We start from the raw sequence: 21785 nt of genomic DNA, 5'->3' as shown, positions 1-21785 counted from the left end.
GTTAGTGGTTAAAAAAAAAAAAATAGAAGAAGTGAGGGGGAAAGGCTATTTGATGAGGAATCAGGCAAAGAACCCCCCAGGCTGGAACCAGAGCCTGCTGGCGGGGAAGTGCTTGCAGGTCGCTGAAGCTCTCGGTACAGATGTCTCACCTGAGATGGCCAACTGTCTGACAGGCCCGGGATGGGGGGTGGGGTGGGGTGGGGTCAGTGAAGCACAGAGCCGCAAAAAACGTGAACAGAACTTGGAGGTTAGCGGAAGGCATCTCTTACCTAAAAGGCTCACCTCTGCTTTTCGATCTGAAAGAACTGTAAGTGCGAGGAATTTCTTCAGGTGGGGAAGGTGAGGACTGGATTGCTGGGGGATGTGCTCCTGTTTGGTTGGTCCAAGCTCCAGCTCATTCCCCTCCCCCGCCCCTTTTTTTACAACGTTCATCTACCACCAGCCCAGGAGTTTGGGTGCCGTTGACCCCTGCTTGCTCCTGAGGTGGACATGTGACTTGGGTCTGACCAATCGGAACAACACTCCTCCCTAGGCATGTGACTCAAGCCAACCCGTCAGAGACAGGGATTTTTCAAAACTGAGTTTTTGCTGGAAACATTGAGGAGCCTTCTCTTTTCACTGGATGGATTGGGGGCTGGAAGGTTCCAGAAGCCCTCTCACTCTCACTCCGGGATAGTCTGCCTGAGAATGACGCCAGCGGATGAGGGGGAGTCCAGGAGGCTCTGTCTGACTCAGGTGTCCCGACGCCAGCCCCGGCTGGACTTCTCAGGGACTTGAGCCAGTGAGCTGCCTTTTTTCTCCTTCAGCAGTTGCACTTCAGACACTTATAACTCTAAAGGTCTCGAAGGATAGGAACTTCTGAAACTCATGTTTGACAATCTGCACAAAGGTAGCCCAGTCAGGCCCGGGTGCAGAACTACAGTAAACCGGAGGCTAAAATGACACAATTACACCATCTCTCGGACGTGCACCTTTGTAGTAACCCCCAGGCGGCATTTTACAATTTCACGGACACACAAATTACTAAAATAAATATTTCCTTTTATTTTACTCTTCCATCCGTGAGGTCCAAGGAAATACAAATTCATGGGAAACAAAAATAATCCCAAAAGGTGATTTTTGGCCAGCTTTACCAGTTGCATGGAGTCAGCAGAATGGGACACTCTGGCTTTTGCCCTTCTCAGTTTGCCCAGGCAGGTGTGCCGTCCAGTCCCTGTAACTCTGTGTAACTTGTCCACATCGGGGAGAGTTGTCATTGGAGCGCGGGGAGACCCAAACAGCGGCACCGTTCAGGAAGCAAAAACAAAATCATCAAACAGGGCTCACACACGAGGCAGTACTCCAGATGGTCTTTCAGAGGTTTATGCATGTATTCATGCACGTAGGCAATGAATATTTATTAAGCACCTATGGGATGCAAGGAGGCACTGTGCGAACCGCTGGGTTTACAAAGGTCACTTCGTCTGCCCACAGGGGCTTCCGGTCTAACTATAGGGAGGGATGTGCAAACACGGTCACGTGACAGTTTAATGCTGACAGGTGATACCTGCTCCAAGCCAGACACACGCGTGGACTCACTCCACTGCAGGTTCCACGGACCAGGTACATTCTCTCTTTCGGCGGGTGAAGGCTTGACGCGGCGTCGGTCAGTGTCTTTGGGTTTCAGTGTGACAACGGGGAACTGCAGCATCACCAGTTACAGCACATCGGGACACGTTTAGTGGCTTCCCACCGTGCGACACTCAGAGGAGGCAGGGCAGGCCATGGCAGAGGGGGCTGACCAGCCAGTCTCACCCCTGCGCTCTTTCAGCACCGACGTTCCCCTTACGGGTTTGTGGTTTGGGGTGGTGTTTGGTTTTTCCACCTGTCGCTGGTGACTTGGGTGTGTTCTGGAGGCTGGGCTGGCCCCCAGGGCCTGGCTCGAAGGTCCCACGCTGCTCCGGGGTGTGCAGCCACAGGCACTCAGAGGAGGAGCGAATCCGGTGCACCTGCCACCGGCCACTTTCCTGCACCTGCCAAGTTCCTGCACCTGCCAAGTTCCGGCCACGGCTCTCAGGGGCGTGTGCGCTGGCGTGGGCCGCGTGGCAGCCATACGCCAGGAACCAGAGAGGAAGGACTTGCGGCTCCTAGTCTGCCTTGCCAGGTGACTCAGCTGGACCTGCCTCCGCCACACACTGCCAACTCGCGGTCCTGGGCGCACGGAGCAACGAGGCGGCGGGACGTGAAGACGTGGCCTCCCATGGTGCCTGAGAGAGGAGGTGCGTGGGCAGTGATGCAGGAAGGCGGGCCTCTGTTGCTCAGCTTGACTAAAAGCCAGTGTAACTTAGTGTTCCGTTATTAAATAAATTTTTGAGATTTGGGTGCATGACCACTCTAAGTAGAATTTTACAAATGCTCTCGTGATTTAAAAAAAAAAAATCCTATACTACATTCTGTATAAATACAATGTAAAAATGAGCCCTCAACACTACGTAAGCACCTTAGAGTACTCATACACAGACAAAAGCCTGTAAACTCAGTACAAAAATAGGATCTTTGCATTTCCTGTAACATCTTCTCTCTCCTGTGTACAAATGTCGATATGAAAGAGTGTCTACCTAGAAAGGCATTGATGCATTGCTCCAAGTGCCGGGTGCGTCCGTGCCTTCTCCAGGGAAACGTGCCTTTGGGGACAGAACCACTACGGGGAATTCTTAATGACATTCAAGTCCTGGACCGGCCTCAGGGCGGAGTCCAGACCCTGCTGGTCTTCTGCACCTCTCCAACTTGTCTGGGACATTCCCTGAGGGAGACAGAGACAGAACTCTTCTTTTTTCAGACATCACCATTGATCTCTGTAGATATCTTTAGGGTGACACTCTGTTTAAAAGGGGAAGGGAAGGAAAAAAAAAAACGATTAGGGGAGATTTGGGGCTGCCGATGACAGCTCCAACAGCTTGGTACCACCGCAGGAATGACCCCACCGTGCTGTGGGTTAACCTGAGCCACGCCCTATAGAACTGTCCTGGCTTCCTAGAACCTGTCAAGCTTTTTTCCAAATGTAGGATTTTTTTTTTCTCTTGTAGCCAAATCTGGTAGGTCCCACTTTATCTGTGCCTTGGGAATATTTTTCAAGTTTAAAAAAAAATTTTTTTTTCAGTTGTTTTAGAATTTCAATGATTTGGAATGAGTGAGACTTCCCCAGCAGGAAAACAACCAGAATGACAATTAGCATCAAATGGCAGAGGGCAAATGAGCATTTCATTGCTTGGCAAAGCTGTTAAGATGTTTCCCTTTGGGAACAAGCTAATAAACTAAGTTGCACAACACACATTTTTACCCCCAAGCAAATTAAGAGTAAAAAGAAAGGGCACTTTAAAATAAAAAATGTTTGTTTTTTTTTTAACTTATTCTAGTTGTTGACAAATACTAACATTTGAATGAATAAATACTTACCTGGAAATCTTGGATGAATGTGAGGAAGTAAAAGATAAAACCGAAGGCCACGGTCCACTCGCAGATGGCACTCACCACATGGTACATATAATCCTGACAGCAACGACAAAGAAATAGGATTTAGCCTAAAAGACTCACTCTAGCCTACACCTCAAGCGTGGCTTTGAGCAATACCAGGACACTTTCAGAAGTTCATGGAAAACTGCTGTAGTTAAAAGATTCATCTATGGAGCTGAAAAAAAAATTGAAATCCATGAATACTGTTCATAATATCTTTGCAGTCCGTCCTTTCCCCTGTGTGCATGAATTTAAAAAAAAAACATTGCACCAAAATAAACTCATCTATCAATCCCTTTTTCCTATAAGCTTTTGGAAGAGCCCTCCTCCAGTAAGGCAGGCTGTGGAGAGAGCAGAAATGCAGTTATTTCAGAAGCTTTTTCTGGATCATAAAGGGGGGGGGAACCAGGGGACTTTGCCTCATCAACTCAACTCTGTGTTCAGAAAGGAAACAATGAAAACACCGCTTGGTGTGTGTGTGTGTGTGTGAGAGAGAGAGAGAGAGAGAGAGAAAGAGAGAGAGAAAGAGTATGAATAGCAAAGCTATGTAAAAGCATTTTTAAATTCCAAGTCCCAAACGCACATCTACATTCTGACTGGTGCACATCTCAAATCCGGCCCGAAGACTCAGTCTGCCCCTCCCCCTCCACCACACTCTTCCTCTTTCTGCTCTGCCATGGGTGACAAAGAATGAGCACGCAGATGTTCTACTGCAAGTTTTGGGGTTCCGTTTTTTCATCCAAAAAGACACAATCGAGGGATGTCCCAATCCCATAGCCAATGCTCTTCACTCTCCCCAGGGACCGTCTCATCGGCCCATTGTCCTCCCATCCCGGGGGAAACCGAGCAGACCACGCCAGAGAGCGAACAGCTCAGCTTCCTTGTTCAGTGCCAGCAACAGAACGCCTGCATCATTGCAGGTCATGCCTGGACAACGAAGACAGGACAACCAGGGGCAGCTGGTGAATTTGTTTAGCCTACTATTAACGAAGTTGCTTTGAACCAGGATTCCTGACAACTTCGACGCACCTGTGTGCAGGTTGGCGCAGCTGGAGCTCTGCGGTGTGAAATGAGACCTGAGAGTGACTCACCATCCCTAACAAGCCAGCCAGTGTACAGCAAAATGCTGCACAGAAACTTGGGGGGCCCTTATATCATTACCCGAGGAACTCACATCGAGGGTTTTGTTTGCAGCCATTGATCCCAAGGATGGAGGGTAAAACAAGGGTAGCTGTCAGTGATGGAGTAAAGAGGAGACCATGTACTTTTCACGCTTTTAGGATAGAAAGTGGAATGTAACATTTTAACTGCCTGGGAAAATACACTGATTTGTGTTCGATTCGCGGTAGAGGCCCTCCCCCTTGTGGTAACCGAGTGAACTACACGCGGCACTGCGCTGAAAAGTCTCAGAAAAAGGTTATCACCCATGGCAAGACTGTTACCAAGAGAGACCACACAGGACACAAGTGCAGGGTAAGAGCAGGAGTCTTTATTAGGCAAGCTCGGCGATGGCAGATCTCGCTACACTCCAGGAACCATCGTACTGCACGGCAAAGGCAGGGGGCTTTTAAGCTCCCATTGGTGCACAACAGCTACCGACTCCCACCCCCCAAAAACCATTCAATAATTTTTGGTGATCCAATCCATTTACATCTAGGCCACACGTTAAGCCAATCAGCTAGCAAGCGTGTTTACAGCAGCAGATGGCTGCAGTTTTGTTTAGCTATGCTTGAAACTAAGTTAAGGAGAAGCGAAGTCTTCCTACTGCTATGGGGGCTATCATCCGGCTGTACCCCATCATCAAACCAGCCCCTACAAATGGGGCTAAATTCCCAAACTTCAGATTAAAAAAAAAAAAGTACTTTCTTCCTGTGTCTGACCTGTTCACCAGCTTGTTCATTTTAAAGTCACCATCAAAGGAAACACTTTTCAAATTCTCGGCTAGATCCTCGCTCACATTACTGCCCAGCTCCCCCCTGTCCAGTCCCCACCACCGTCCTGTCTGGAAGAACTCTTTGACGCCCATCCTGTCTCCAAGCTCTTTCTCCCCTCTCTCTCATCTCTGACCCAGACATGTGGCCGACAGGTGACTGAATAAGCCATTTCTCCAAACCTAACCTGATGACCGGCGGGGGCTCCCTTCTGCCCACCTTCAGCGCGCTCTGTCCTACACACTGTGTGGCTGCATTTGCCATAGCTCATCCCCTTCCGTCCCTTGGCTTCCGGGTGCCGCCTCTGCTCCCACAGTGAGCTTCCGGTGCGAACCCATTGGCATCTTCACAACATGCTGTGTACACTTCAATTCAGCATTTCTTTTATCTTTTAAAGTGTTACACATAGCACTCAACAAATGGAGGCACGTCCCGCTGGCAATGACTACAAGCTACCACCTTCCTTGGCCACCCTTCTTCTGTGGCCTAAGGGCTCAGAAACTCCGTCTGGGTTTCCGTAGGGCTGGGCTCAGATCTGCCTGTTGCTCTGTTGGAGTATTCTGCTTTTGTACTTCTTCAGGACCCCACTGTGGATGTTCAATACAACATCATGAGAGTGGCACGTGTGAGCCACGGGCTGGGCAGTGCCCCGGATCTCTTTAATGGTTCCAGAAAGTTCTAGGACTGAAGAGGACTGGTCCATTTGTGAAGCAGTGTTAACAATCTCATCAGACGTGAATGCCCCCCTGTGCTCAGGGTTTTTGCAGCTTCCTCTGGATGGCTCCTGGAAGACGGTGATGGCCAGGGCTGGGACAGCACGCACGACCTCTGTGTACGCCTGCGCGTTCTCAGCGCTCACTTTGTGATCCTCATTCCTCTCCAGCCACCAGCTGCCCAGCAATGTCATCGCCAAGCTTTCCGCCAACAGACCATGGGGCTGATCTCGGGGGCTGGAGCCGACATGCCAACCCTGCCACGGCTTAGGGACACGACTTGTAGCTGATTCGGGTCAAACGTGGGTGGGAGTGGTGGAGGCTGCTAGGGTTAGATGGACCCCAACTTGGGACAACCAAAGGAGCATTGTGCCTTGGCCACCTCCAAACTGAGGACGGAGAGGATGGAAGCCCAGTCCGTGTCACATCTCTCAGTGGACGGTCCACCTTGATGTCTCACGAGGGACTTGGCGTCAGAATGCTAAAATCCACACTTGCCCACGTCTGCCTGTGAAATCATCGGCCCTGTCACAGGCACTCTTTCTCTGGTCCCCAGCAACACGCTGTCTGGCTCACCCAAGATAAAATCTTGACAGTCATCTTGGACTCAACTTGTGCCTTCTTGCTTGTACGTGTCACTTGTCAGTGCCCATCAAACATGTCTCCTCTGTCACTTCCAATATTAGCTCCTCTGGATTGGAAATCTGAAGCAACAGAACTAGCCTCTTCCTGTCGCCTAATGCTCAGCTCTCTTCACTCCACACCACGGGTCGCTTCTGCCTGGCGCTTATCCCATAATACTTGCAGTTTTCTTGCTGGGCAGAAGTCTCCGGAGGCGTGCTCTAATAACCTCGGTCAAGCTTGAGCCTCCCTGCCTGCCTTGTAAGGCCACTGCTCCCCGGGAGAGCCGTGCCTGGCCACAGTTGTCTTTGCTCTCCATCTTGGAACAAGCCGCTCTCCTCCTCCGCTGTCCTTGGCATTCACACCCTCACTCTCCCACACATACTTCCACACACTTTATTCACCTGCCCTGAAATGCCCACATTCTTACCAAGCTTAGTTTTAAAAAGAATCCCTGAAACCAGATGGGATCAGGCTGGCTGGGAGCTCAGAAAACCACACTGCTAAGACTGGTGCTGAGACCTGCGTGTGTCCTTGGAACCATCGCATCCCTTTGGCCTGCCTACGGGTCCCCCCTTCCCTCCTGCAAGGTGCCCTCAGCCTCTGGAAACTGCGCCCACTGAAGCAGCCACCAGCTCTGGCCCCTTCCCTGCGCTCTCGTCCGCTGAATTCACTACAAGAGGAAAAGCTGACAACCACGAATACACCAGGACTCATTCTGGTCACTGTCCTCCCCTTCAGCCTCACAGGAAGCCATTGCCAAGCCACCGTCCATTTCACGGGCCTTGGAGATGTCACCCAGCATTCTGTACATCCTACAAGCCCAACAGGTTCTAAATCTCACTCACTTGTCCCTCGATAATCTGTATTCTCCTTGTCCCCGTTTCCTGTAGGGAAAGGGGGCATGTGCGTTTCTGTGACTTCCCTGCCCCCGTATGCATGTTAACAAATTCCTGTATCAGCTCCCTTGTTTAGTCTTTGCCAGAGTATTCCAACAAACATTCAGGGAGTGAATGGGAGTATCCCTCCGCCCCTACATCTGGCAGCGAATAGCAACACACGCAATACAAAATAACCAAACAGCAAACTGATGATAGACGAGGCAAAGGCCCTTCAACCACCACAGGGAAAAGCCTGTCACAAAAAACCCTCTGCATGGATTTCATACTTTTGCACCAAAACAAGCCCATCTTTTCATTCCATTTTCCAGGAACCTGCTGGAGCATGGGACTTTGTCTAGGAAATGGCAGGGCTGCTGCACGGGCTCTGCCAGCAGCGGGCTCCTGCGGGCAGCGTGCTCGTGTGGGCAGGCTTGCCAGTCTCCCCGTGAACAACCGCGAGGTTATTACCTTTTCTTTCGGATTCCATTCCAGCTTGGTTATGGAAATGAGTGAGGCACAGGCAATCACTGAGGAAAGGGGCATCGTTAAGGAAACTAGGGCAGAAAACAGGTCCTCGTAAGCACGAGCTAGGCGGCTCTACTACTGGCACCATCGTGACATGTTAACACTGTTTACTAACATCTCTGTGGTCCAGCCAGCTGCCTTCACTTCCGGCAATGTTAAACCTTAACACTCAATTATGAAAACAGTTTGAATCATGACAGGAAAACATGATTATGCCTCGGGAATGTTTTTCTTTAAAAAAAAAATATTTTCTTTAAATATTTCTTTTTTTTTTTTTTTTTTTTTTTTAGATTTATTTTTATTATTTTTTCATTGGAAAGGCGGATATACAGAGAGGAGAGACAGAGAGGAAGATCTTCCGTCCGATGATTCACTCCCCAAGTGAGCGCAACGGGCCGATACTATGCCGATCCGAAGCCAGGAGCCTCTTCTGGGTCTCCCACGCGGGTGCAGGCTCCCAAAGCTTTGGGCCGTCCTCGACTGCTTTCCCAGGCCACAGGCAGGGAGCTGGAAGGGAAGCGGGGCTGCCGGGATTAGAACCGGCGCCCATATGGGATCCCGGGCGTGCAAGGCGAGGACTTAACCACTTGCGCCACCGCGCCAGGCCCGTCTTTAAATATTTCTTTTGTAAAAGGTAGAATGATACACACAGATAAGTCTCCTATCTATTCGTTCATTCCTCAAATGTGCTTAAATGCCAGCACTGGGCCGGCCAAAGCCACGAGCCCAGAAGCCCAGCTGGGTCTCCCTCTGGGGTGGCAGAGGCCCACGTAGTGGAGCAAGATGTCTTCTGACGCTTCCCAGGATGCAGGAGCAAGGGGGCTGGGTCAGAACGACGGGAGTCAGGGCTCAAACCGACTCGCCGTATGGATGCAGGCACTGCACACGGTGGCTTACCTGGCTGCACCACAACGCTGGAGTGACCTGGCAGGACCCAGTCCCAGCTTCGCTGCTTGTTCAAGCCAGCTTCCCGCCTTCCCCTTGGGCCTCTGCCACTCACATGGCAAACCTGGATGAAGCGTCTGTCATCTGACTTCAGCCTCGCCAAACCTGCTTGCTACGAGCATACAGGGAGTGAATCAGCAGGTGGAAGATGTCTTTCTCTCCCTCCGTATGTTTCAAATACAACTCACAATAGAAATAAAATTTCTAATAGCCACATTTCTAAAACTTTAAAGGAACTGAGTAAAATAAAATTATAGAGGTGGGGGACATGATTGCTCAGGGGCTACATCTTTGCCTTGCATGCACCAGAAGCCCATACGGGTGCCAGTTTCTGTCCTGGCTGCTCCGCTTCCCATCCAGTTCCCTGCTTGCAGCCTGAGAAAACAGCACAAGATGACCCAAAGCCTTGGGAGACCTGGAAGAAGCTCCTGGCTCCTGGCTTTGGATCAGCTCAGCTCCAGCTGTTGTGGCCACTAGGGGAGTGAACCAGCACATGGAAGATTTTTTTCCCTGTATCTCCTTCTCTTTATAAATCTGCCTCTCCAATAGAAATGAAAATAAATCTTAAGAAAAAAGTTGGGATGGGGAAGGTCAACACACTTCATTGAAGACTTGGAGCTCCTCTCACTGTCTCCCAAAGTGTGAGATGAATCCTGATCACATATCTTATTTAACCAAAGAATGATTGTCAATCTAATAACAGCAACATTGTATCTTTTATATTGATAAATATAATTAATCAGATGGTATTACCATTGGTAATATTGTTTCAGTGTATAATAATATAACTATTCATGAGATCATGAGATATTTTTTTTTTCAAAATGTTTTTCTTTACTACATCTTTGAGACTGGGATTCTGTGTAAGAGTTGCGACAAGCACATTTCAAGTGTGCAGAATTCAGGCAGGGCTACTGCGTTGGACCAGCACTACAGCTCTAGAGAGGCCAAGGGGACGAGGCACAGCCACAGGGAACATAAGGATGCAAAGCAACAAGGCCAGGGCTGGAAGGACTGGGTCTCGGCCCAAGCAACCTGGTAGTGATGCTGGCGATGGCTTTGGGTGAGCTTTGGAAGCCAGAATAACAGATCTGCTAAAAGGAAAGGTGGGAAGCACCCCTGCTTCACCCAGTGTGTTTTTTTTAACAATCAGATGACACCATTTCACAGAAGCATGACGGTAAGGAAAAAGGTGGTGATAAAGACGCTTTAAATGCCTTTTAAGGGGGCCTGGCATGATGGCTTGACTGGCTGATCCTCCTCCTTCAAGCCGGGGAGTGGGGAGGCTGAGGGATCCTGTATGGATGCTGGTTCCTGTCCTGGCTGCTCCACTTCCATCCGGCTCCCTCCTTGGGACTACACCTGCATGGGAGACCTGGAAGAGGCTCCTGGCTCCAGATCAGCACTGCTTCTACCGTTGTGGCCATTTGGGAGAAATGAACCAGTGGATGGAAGATTTTTCTCTTTGTCTTTCTTTCTTTCTGGAAAACTGCCTTTCCAATAAAAGTAAATGAATATTAAATAAATAAATTTCTTTTAAGGAAATGATAATACTGTGCTCAAGTTAAAGACAAGTGATCTGCTCACGCGGATGAACCGATTCAGGCTAGTTTGATACAAGGCATAATCCATGTTTGTCTGGGGCTGTCACCTCTTATCCTGGCTCAAAGTAAGAATCTTCTAGAAACAGAAATTACTATGTGAACTCCTCCTTCCCTTAAAGACCACAGTTCTCCTCTGTGTTGATTACTTATTCAAAGAGAAGACAAAGGCAGAGAGGAAATAAAGAACTTTCTTTGGGGTGGGTGTTGTGGTAGTCACCTCTTAGGACACCTGAGCCCCACGGTGGTTCGCCTGGCTTGTCAGTTTCCAACCCATCCTGGGAGGTAGAAGATGACCCAAGTACTGAGGCCCCTGCCACCCATGTAGGAGACCCAGCTAGAGTTCCAGGCTCCTGGCTTCAGTTTGTCCTAGGCTCAGCTGTTGAACACTTCTGCGCAATGGAGATGTTGATCCATCTCTCTTCCTCTGCCTTTCAAATGCATACATTTTTGTCCTTTTCTGTGAATCAAAATATACAGACATAAGCAATCTTTTTTCTTCTGACATTGTTGAATTAGAAAATGAAGTGAATTTCATTTTGAAAATCAGTGATTGTAAGAAAAGGCTAAATGCATTTTAATGGCCTTATTGGTATTAAGTGAAGTAGAGCTTTTAAAAACCTCCTAATTATGGTTAAGTGGATCAAACTGTCTTGCCACCGATATGCAGAGGAGAGTCGAGCCCCTCGGGACATCGTGGTCCCATCACTTTAAGAACAGTATCAATATTTGGCATCTTTAGACGAGCACTAGAAAGAAAACTAAATATTTTCACATGGCTCGTGAAACTGAACTTGAGGGAAGGAAAGTAAACAGAGACTCAAGTGTTCCTACATTTTTCCTTCCTTCTCCTTTCCCATCATTCTTTCCCCCAACGACTCTTTTGATGTGACCAAGCCAGGCTGAGATATTTCCTTTTATTAAAGATTTATTTTTTTGTTACTATTTGGAAAGTAGAGATAAGGAGAGGAAGAAGAGGAGTGGGAGAGAAAGAGATGGATCTTCCACCTGCCGGTTCATTGCCCAAATGACTGCAACAGTCAGACTGGACCAGGCCAAAGCCATGAGCCAGGAGCTTCCTCTGGGTCTCCCATATGAGCAGTGGAGGGTCCAAGGACTTGGGCCATCTTCTCTTGCTTCTTCCAGGCCATTATCAGGGAGCTGGATCAGAAAAGGAGCAGCTGCAACTCAAAACAGCATCCATACAGGATGCCAGTGCTGAGGGCAGAAACTTATTCTACTATGCCACAGCACCAGCCCGTGATACAGTCTTCATAATTGACAAGTCCCTGCCCTGTTCCTTGGCTGCAGTTCCTGCTTGACTGGGCTGTGTCTGGAGTTGAGCCCCTAGTCCTGCTCGTTCACTGCAAGACTCTGCAGTGGTCCCACTCCTGCCCCTCATGGCCCTAAATAAAGTCTTCCTTTTCAGGCTTTGATGAGGTCATTGACATTCCCCCCGCCCCCAGCCCTCAACAGCTGACCAATGCGAGAAGGATACTGGGGATGACAGCTACGCAGGAAACGGCAGAGATGACCATCCGTACGTGGCAGGTCCAGAGGCTGTTCCACTGTGGACACGATTTGTAAGAGATGATGGACTGCAAAACCGTGTAGATGACACCGCAGACAAAAGCCAGGAGGGCGCCCCCATCGTGGACCACTGGCACAGCCAGCTCCTGCAAAGAATGTCACAAATGCGCAGTGAGGCCTCTGCCGATGTCAAAGGGAGCGTGTGCTCGCACCCTGCGGCTCCGTGCCCTCGGTCCTCTCAGATGCACCTGCCTTGAAACGTGAGGCTGCATACAGAAGACCAAAGCAGCCTTCCAGTGCTGGAAAAGATACTGCCAGGAGGGGGCTTTGTTTTGCTGCAAATTTGCAAATGCGGGATAAGCAAAGAATGAGACATCTGCCTTAGTGTCTGGCATGCTTGGATCAGAAATCCCATCATTGAGGGATCAGCGTGATGGCTTAACTATAATTCTTCACCTGCGAGAATGTGCTTTTGGTGCTTCAAGGGTCTCTGCTCTCTATGGAGTTGGTTAGTCCCTGCAGAGCTGCCCCACCTGAACACCCCATCTAAGTCAAAATCCCTGCTCTCACCATGCAAAGGCAGCTCCCAGACTAATGACCCAGAACCCCACTTTCCCACAGGGCATTTACTTATTCAGTCTTCTCAGGACTAACCTGAGTATTCCAGTATTTTCCACTTTCTTTTCATGCTAAGAATTTACATATCTTCCCCTGAACAAGGAATTTGCTGCCTCAATCCCGGCCATTTCAATGATCCTTTATGCTTTGGGATGTTCATACGTGAACTGCATGGGCCAGGCTGCGAACTCTGAGAGCAGCAGACTTACAGAGCCCCGGTTTCAATGCCAGTTGGGCTTATACTGTGACTTGCAATGTGGAGTGCATCCTGTGCCGATCAAAACATCCTATTTTTACAAAAGACACAAGTCTCGAATCTGACCAGGGCTTGGGATGTTGGAGAACATGAACTCCTGGCACATCACCCCCGCCACTTTTCAGAAATCTACCGCCTGTTCGTTCTGTTAGTTAGGACTCCCCCATTCTGTGTTGGAGTGCCTGGCCTGGGTACCTGGCTCAACCCCAGAGTCCAGCTGTTGGTTTATGCGGAGTTTGTTTATGTTTGGTTACATGTTGACATCATACAATGATTAAATCAACATCACTTGTATATATAGCTGTTTTTACTAGTCAGGACATTCAAAATGCATTGCTTTGGGCCTGGCATGATAGCATAATGGTTAAAGTCCTCGCCTTGCATGCCTTGGGATCCCATATGGGCGCCGATTCCAATCCCGGCAGCTCCACTTCTCATCCAGCTCCCTGCTTGTGGCCTGGGAAAGCAGTCGAGGACGGCCCAAAGCCTTGGGACCCTGCACCCATGTGGGAGACCTGGAGGAAGTTCCTGTTTCCCGGCTTCAGATCAGCACAGCACCGGCCATTGTGGCCACTTGGGCAGTGAATCATCGGATGGAAGATCTTCCTCTCTGTCTCTCCTCCTCTCTGTACATCTGCCTTTCCAATAAAATAAGTAAAATCTTAACAAAACAAACAAAATGCATTGCTTGATTGTTATTTATTCCTTATACCAAGTATTAATAAGAATGGTGCATCCATCATCGTGCTGTATAGCAGATCCCCAGAAGTTCATCCTAACTGGAACTCGTGCCTTTGGACAGCATCTCCCATTCCCTGCTCCCTGCCCTCCACCTCACGCCCACTCCAGCAGCCATCAGTGTGGTCTCGACTGCAAGTTGAATTTCTTTCGATTCTATGTACTATGTGATGCTTAGACGGTGTGTGTCTTCCTGTTATCTGCCTTATTACACTTAACATAATGTCCGCAGGCCCAATCTGTGATGTCTCAAGTAAGAGGATTTGAAGATAAAACTTTTTTGAGGGCAAATAGAACACAGAAATTCATGAAGGCACACCAAAATGTGGTCGTCCCACCCCCTCATGAGGAGAAGACAGCTGTCCGCGAACTTCTCATAAATGTCACGTTTGTGACTAAGAAAACCACCAGATGCTGTCACGCCCCCGCTCTTGACCCTTCAAGCTGGCTGGCTCGGGGCATGCTGAAAATGAATTACAGGATATCAAACAAGGAAGTTGTAAAGATACATTTATGGGAACAGTGAGAAAGTAAACACTTGGCTCCCTGGGGAGTTAAAAAGGGTTCCCCTTTGTGGTGTTTGTAAAGCTTTATAGAAAACCAAACAGCCAGTTAAAGGCATGCTTTCAGGGCTTGGAACAAGGACATCTGTATGCTGGGTGAACCAGAGGACCCCACGTTAGGTATAGCATATGCTACTCCCACTCAACGACTCACAGCCATACTGCTCTAGACAAATCTATCATGATGCTCGTATTGTCCGGTCATAGCAGTAGAGCTCTCAGCTGGAGTTACTCCTTGGTATCTCTAGGGAGCAAAGGGTATCGGGCTTTGCACGCATTGCTTATGTAAAAATGGTTTTGCATCTGCATATAACCCACACACATCCTCCAATCCAGGTTTGTCACACCTAACACCATGTAAGTGCTACGCCACGTAGTCATTGCATTGTGTTGTTCAGGGAACAATGAAAGTGTGCACACTCCGCACGGCTGCCATCGCTTTCCCTGCTATCTCCCGCTGTGCTGGTGGCATGCAGGGCTGTGTCCTGCACTGGCAGGGCGCCCACAGATTTGCTTCCTCCTGGCATTGAGGATGTCTCTTTCCAGCAGGACCAGCACAGCCTATCTCACTTCGAAGCCCACCTTCACTGTGCAGCAACAATTCCCCTCGGTGGGAGGAATGACTGTCTTTGTGTTATAAGGATTTTACTAGAGTGAAATCTCTAAACATACAGTTGCATAGAAAGATGCAAATGGATGTTTGCTGTTATGCAAAATAGAATATTGTTGTGCCGTACAAAGAAATGCCAGTGGGAGCCCCGGCCACCGGGCTCAGCTCACTGCGACTCTGTGGTTGTCCTGTTTCTCCTTTTGGGGACTAGAAAGACAGGAAAATAAACTGGAGCCAGAAGCAAATGTAGCTCACAAAATCTACCTCCAGCACACACACACACACACACACACACACACACACACACACACTCAGCAGAAACACAAAGCCCTAGGCACCAGCTGCAGGAGGCCACAGATTTGGTCCTCATCTCTCTGGCTTCTATTGCTAACAGGGAAACATGAATAATCACAGCATTCATCATACTAAGATTGGTTGGCTCTTAGACATAAGAATTCATCTTTGGGGTATGACGCAGTAGCCTAGTGGCTAATGTTCTCGCCTTGCATGTGCCAGGGTCCCCTATTGCCACTGGTTTGTATCCTGGCTACTGCAATCTCCACTTCCCATCCAGTTCCCTGCTTGTGGCCTGGGAAAGCAGTAGAGGATGGCCCAAAGCTTTGGAACCCTGCACCTGCGTGGGAGACCAGAAGATGCTCCTGGCTCCTGGCTTCAGATTGGTTCAGCTCCAGCCATTGTGATCGTTTGGGGAGTGAACCAGTGGACAGAAGATCTTTATCTCCTTCTCTCTGTAGATTTGCTTTTCCAATAAAAAAACATCTTTTTTTTTTTTTTTTAAGAAAAAGTGTTCATCTTTATTGCTTCTCAGCCTTTTGGCTAAGATCTAATGTAAAAAAGAGTTCATCTTTGCCCTGTGAATTTTCTTGATGATGGTATAAAAATAAGGAAGGGTGCTTTCCCTCGATCAGCCTGAGCATTCTGGGGCCCTTCTTTATAATATCCTCCCACCGTCATCAACAGACGGCAGGCCCAAGGCCGCACGGTGCAGACCAGGCTCTGACAATGCTCAGCTTCATGCACCAGTTAGAGAAAGGAGATATCACAGATTCTACAAGCGGAGGGCTGCGGTTCTTCACACATGGACATGAGTCCGTTAGCAGTGAAAGCTGCTCTCTGCAAAAATAAACAACACACAAAACCATCCCACCTCAGATGGGAGGCAAGCTAAAGAATTACCTCTGGGCAGATGTGAAAGATACCCTGAGCCAACTGTTCTGTTCTCACGTGGAGACAGGAGGTGACACGGCAGGGCTCCTTCCAGCTTACAGTGATGAACTGACAATGATCGTGACACTGACGCAATGCAGAGTTCTGGCTGCTGCTCATCACCTCATTGAATCATTTCAACACTCCTACAAGGTGGACACTGCGCTTGTTAGCATTACTCTGAAATTCAGCAGCTAGAATGTTTTCCTGAAAGATATCTAGAACTGAACAGGAATCCACAGACTAGAATGATGCTTTTCTTAAACATCTGATACGATATGAATTTATGGAACAGTCTCTACAATGGTCACTAGATGAGTTGGTTGACTCTGGCGCTCATATAAGTTTAGCTCTGTAATGAGTTAGACGAATAACTCCAACAACTTATTTAGCTTCCACAAGCCTCTATTCTCACCTTGAAAATGAAGAGAGCAGATGCCACCAGTTAAACCCCAGAGGATCAAAGGGCAGAATTGGTAAGAATCAACACACAGAGATATTCTCACACTCGTAGCAAAATAATTACAAGGGCTGAAGAAAACTGCTCCCAACAAATCACACAACATCAATAACAGCACACAACAGCGTGGCCCAAGGCATCTTACGGAGCACGCAGCCCCCTTCAAACTTGGGCAAACGTACACCTATCTCTCCCAAATACCATGCAATGCTGACATTCAAATAGGAAAGATTTAAACCCTTCAGTCATCTGAAGGCAGCCTGGGCACAAGTAGCTGAGTTCCCAGACACGTGGATATCATCCTGGTAGCCCCAAACCTGCTCATGCCATACCTGGAAATTGGCTACAATGCCCATTCCAATACATCCCACCAGTCCAACGGCTAATGACACCAAGTTAAAAACAGGCGTGCTGAAGTACGAAGTTTGGTTTTGCTTCTCTACGATTTTATATCTTGTGTACATCGTGGCTGCACCTGAAAGAGAAAGGTACATCGATACACCTTCATTATCTGATTTTCTTTTAAAAGGACGTAGATTTATGCCGCTTTCTGAAAATGTCCTGACTGGGGCCTGCCAAAGTGGCACAGTGAGTTAATCCTCTGCCTGCGGTGCCTGCGTCCTATATGGGTGCTAGTTCATGTCTAGGTTGCTCCACTGCCAATCTAGTTCCCTGCATGTGGCCTGGGAAAGCAGCAGAGCATGGCCCAATGCCTTGGCCGCTGCACCCATGGGGAGAGGTGGAGTTTCTTCTTTTGACTCCTGGCTTAGAACTGGCGCAGCTCTAGCCATTGTGGGCATTTGTGGAGTGAACCAGTGCATGGAAGATCTCTCTGTCCTCTCTGTAAGTCTGCCTTTCAAATAAATACAAAATACTCCTGCATAGGCACTGCTGTCCTTCCCTACTGCCTCTTCCCCTCTGTCCAGTTTAGACCCACACATACCCACCCATTCACATACAGAGACATTATCTAGGCTGTTGCCCTCTTGTGTTTATAGCAATGTATGCTTACCAAGAAATGCAGAGAAGTTGATCATAAATCCAAAAATCCCACTCTCTGGAGGTGTTGTTCCTGTATCACTGAGAAAGAGACATAGGCAATTACCCAACAGAAGTGCAGACCTCTGCCTGGAAGAGTTACAAAGCAAGGAGAGAGAGGAGGAGAGAGAGAGAGCTCTTCCATCTATTAGTTCATTTCCCAAATGGCTGCAACAGCCAGAGTTACGGTGCCAGGTGCCAGGTGCTTCTTCCAGGCCTCCCACATGGATGCAGGGACCCAAGGACTTGAGCCACCCTCTACTGCTTTCCCATTGCAGGAAGCTGGATGGGCACTGCAGCAGCCTGGATTAAAACTGGTGCCCAAAGTGCATGACAGTGCCTGAAGGTGGACGGTTAGCATGTTGAACCACAGTGCCAGCCCCAAACCTAAAAAAAACTTTATTATATGTTCATTCTCAATCAAGAATTAAGCCTGACTGCCTTGGGGGGAAAAAAAAGCCTGATCTAAAACCACATTTGAAAATTGCACAATTGAAATATTAAATATATAAAAATATGCTACTTCAATTTAAAAATAATTGGATGGTTGTACAAGGCTTTAGACTGCCCAAAACATAATGACAAGGGGCCGGGCATTATAGCAATTAGTACATCTCCTAGAAACAATAAAGTAGATGGTATATTAATTGTGACAAATTATTGTAATAAAATATATGAAAGCATTTTTCAAGTACAGCCATTTAATTAAATGAATTGGAAAAGAGTCAGCTTAAAATTATTACTTGTTCATGTAGCAACTTTTCTAGTTTAAAATCAATGGCAGGGCATGGTAGCCTAGTGGGTAAAGTCCTTGCCTTGCATGCATGCGGATCCCATATGGATACTGGTTCTAATCCCAGCAGCCCCACTTCCCATCCAGCTCCCTGCTTGTGGCCAGGAGAGCAGTCGAGGATGGCCCAAAGCCTTGGTACCCTGCACCCAAATGGGAGACCCGGAGGAGACTCTGGGCTCCTAGCTACAGATCAGCACAGCTCCAGCCATTGCGGCCGCTTGGGGAGTGAATCAATGGATGGAAGATCTTCCTCTCTGTCTCTCCTCCTCTCTGTATATCTCACTTTCCAATAAAAATAAAATAAATCTTAAAAAAAAAACCAATGGCAAAAATGGTTTCCAACATGTAACAACTTGTACCCAGTTAGAGTACTTCCATTTGAAAGCAGCACCTCAACTCAAATATTGAAAAACTGTTGGAAAGTATGAAGAATTCTACAAGAACCCTGTGTGCGAGTGCAGAGAGCAGGAGCACTGATTTCTCATGAACACTCAGTGTTGAAAGAGCGGAACATGGCCTCTGTGCACTGCATGTCTTTACTGTCAGTAACTTCCACTCAGTGCCCCTTTCACTGTCAGACCCTGAAAGGATATGAAATCTAAAAAGACCAGCTTTTCTATAATATCCATTTTCACACTAAAGGAAGACTGCAATGAGGAAGGTTACTTAATGTGTGAAATCCCCTTTTGGCACCTGATGCTGAGTAGACAACAAGAACTGGGTGGGAACCAACAAGAGAAAAAAAGGCAGAGCTATTTCACAACCTTGGCCAGCACTTCTGCCAGACGATGAGCTCTGAGGGCCTTCTTCTCCTGGGTCCTGGTCAGAGAAGGCAGTTAGCAGGTGATTTTGACATAGTAGAGAAAGCCTCCAGCCAGGGATGGGCACAAAGGCAGAGCAGATGTACTATGAAAAGAGTTTGGTAGAAAAATAGAAGGAAATGGAAGAGTTAGGGAGATACTTAGGAAGACAGGAGTTGGGGGCATGAAGCTTCTCTAAGACAGGACGGGCATCATGGCTCAGTTGGCTGATTCTCCGTAATAGCTGACGTCCTATATGGACACTGGTTTGTGTCCCCGCTGCTCCACTTCCCATCCAGCTCTCTGCTTGTGGACTGAGAAAGCAGCAGAGGATGAACCAAAGCCTCAGGATCCAGCACTCGCATAGGAGATCTGGAAGAAGCTCCTGGCTCCTGGCTTTGGATCAGTCTGTTCCAGCCATTGTGTCCATTCGAGGAGTGAATCAGCAGATGGAAGATCTTTGTGTCTCTCCTTCTCTCTATAAATCTAACTTACCAATAACAATAAATAAATATATATATTTTTAAAAATCATAAATAAATCTTTTTTTTTTTAAGTTCTCCAACAGGAGATGAGAAGACAACCAAACTCAGGGGTTGTTGCTTCTGTTGATGGCCAACCAAGACCTCCATCAAAAGCCCAGACTTAACATGTGACATCAAAGATGGAATCTGAAAACTCAGAATTTCAGGGTGGTGTTTTGTTCTTGTCTCTTTGGATATCGCAAAACTATACAGGGAGAACCACAAGCATTTTTCAAATAGTCATTCCATGTGTATTTGTTGGACGAGCAAGTGACTATCAGTAAGTACTTAGGGAAAACTGACCTAGCGGGTCCCACTTACTAAGCACGAACCAAGTTCCAGGCCCTGTTACATGCTTACTGTGCATTCATCTTCAGAGCTTTGGGGGAAGGGGCCCTATGCTAGCCCTGTCTTTCTAAAAAGGATACTGGGCACTAGCAAGGTCACATAATATATTCAAAGTCCCATGGCTACATAGAGGACTCTACCCTAATCCAGAAGTCTAACTCCAGACTTCTTTGCCTCCAAGCTCCAACAGCAGACAAAGAGCAGAGTGATAAGGAGAACGGTTGGGGGCAGGGAACAAACACGGACACTCTGGGCAATATTTAAGAGCCAGCTCTTGGAATCACCTGAAGTGCAAACATTTGTCTGTTTCCATAGTGAAAATACTTCTGACACATCGCAATTCAGACTGTCAACTTGCAGGTCAGGAGACACGGGGTTGGGAACGAGGATTGCTCACGGGTGACTCTTGGCTGCACACAGCAGGTGGCTCTGGACACCCACATGAGCCATCATGGCACAGAGAAGGGATCCCATGGCTGGCTTGGATACCAAGAATATGCAAACTAGGCAAGACCTTACAGCTTCTCAAATACCATGTTTTAACTGTAAAACTTCCATGACAAATATTACCATGGTAAATCTGAATTTCTTTTGGGATTACTGAGTCGATAAAATCAGCATCCACACGTGAGCACTAATGGATATTCCCCAAATTCCCTACACTTTGTCACCACAAACACAAGGGACTTCACTACAACAATCACTGGGGAGACGGCAATGTACTGAATTCAGAATCGGTTGTTGGATTCAGCCACCACCATTCCAAAATTTGAGATTGGGCTCTGCAATTAAGGACAAGAGTCATTCACTTACCAACAAAATATCTGTGAGACACAATCATCATTCATTAGCAAAATATTTATTAGTCACAAATTCTCAAATCATGTAAAAAGTGTTGGAGTTTGTGATTTAGATGCACTAAGTGGCAAAATGGTACCTAACTGAAACAGCCGAAATTTCTCAAAAATAATTCATGAAGAATACCCAAACAAAAATGAAAACATGGACACTTCCAAGAATGATCAAGAACAGGGACTGGTGTCATGGTGTAACAGGCTCATCTTCTGCTGGTAAAACTAGAATCCCATATGGACACTGGTTTGTGTCCCAGCTGCTTCACTTCCCATCCAGCTCTCTGCTTATGTCTTGGGAAAGTGATGGAGGATGATTCAAGTCCTTGGGTCCCAGCACCCACATGCAGGTCCTGGAGGGAACTCCTGGCTCTGGACTGGCTCAGCTCCTGCCATTGCAGTCATTTGGGTAATGAACCAGCGGATGGAAGAGCTTTTTTTTTTTTTTTTGTCTTTCCTTCTCTCTGTAAATCTATCTTTCCAATAAAAACAAATAAATAAATTTTTAAAAAGAAGTGAATTCAAGTTCATTATTTCACATTTTGTTTAATTATTTGAGAAGCAGAGAGGAAGAGATTGCTCAATCTGTCGGCTCAATTCCTAACAACATCTATGGACCTCTCGCTTGGTTCAAAGCCAGGGGCCTGGACACAAGTGCAGAAACACAATCACTTCCAGTACCACTGCTGCCTCCCAGGCACTGCGTGATCCAGAAGCTGG

At 47.6% G+C, this 21785-nt stretch overlaps 1 protein-coding gene across 2 annotated transcripts in view; it reads right to left on the bottom strand.

Moving 5' to 3' along the window:
- Positions 1 to 1024: 1024 nt before the first annotated feature.
- DRAM1 (DNA damage regulated autophagy modulator 1) overlaps positions 1025 to 21785 on the bottom strand; it is a 34455-nt gene continuing 13694 nt past the window's right edge. Inside the window, exons 2-7 of one of the 2 annotated variants that reach the window (XM_040984345.1) lie at positions 17724 to 17791; positions 17044 to 17186; positions 12208 to 12385; positions 8107 to 8165; positions 3436 to 3528; positions 1025 to 2859 (exon numbers count right to left, since the gene is read on the bottom strand). In XM_040984345.1, the coding sequence (XP_040840279.1) occupies positions 2815 to 2859; positions 3436 to 3528; positions 8107 to 8165; positions 12208 to 12385; positions 17044 to 17186; positions 17724 to 17791 (586 nt within the window). In that variant the 3' untranslated portion in view covers positions 1025 to 2814. Of the gene's footprint in view, positions 2860 to 3435; positions 3529 to 7674; positions 8166 to 12207; positions 12386 to 17043; positions 17187 to 17723; positions 17792 to 21785 lie in introns of those variants that run through there. The other variant, XM_040984336.1, reaches the window with a different exon arrangement.

Source organism: Ochotona curzoniae, unplaced genomic scaffold (assembly GCF_017591425.1).
Source record: "Ochotona curzoniae isolate NIBS_2020 unplaced genomic scaffold, NIBS_Ocur_1.0 contig_1014, whole genome shotgun sequence".
NCBI classification, from domain to species: domain Eukaryota; kingdom Metazoa; phylum Chordata; class Mammalia; order Lagomorpha; family Ochotonidae; genus Ochotona; species Ochotona curzoniae.
Note: the sequence above shows the minus strand (reverse complement) of the source record. Positions and strands in the feature narration are given on the sequence as shown.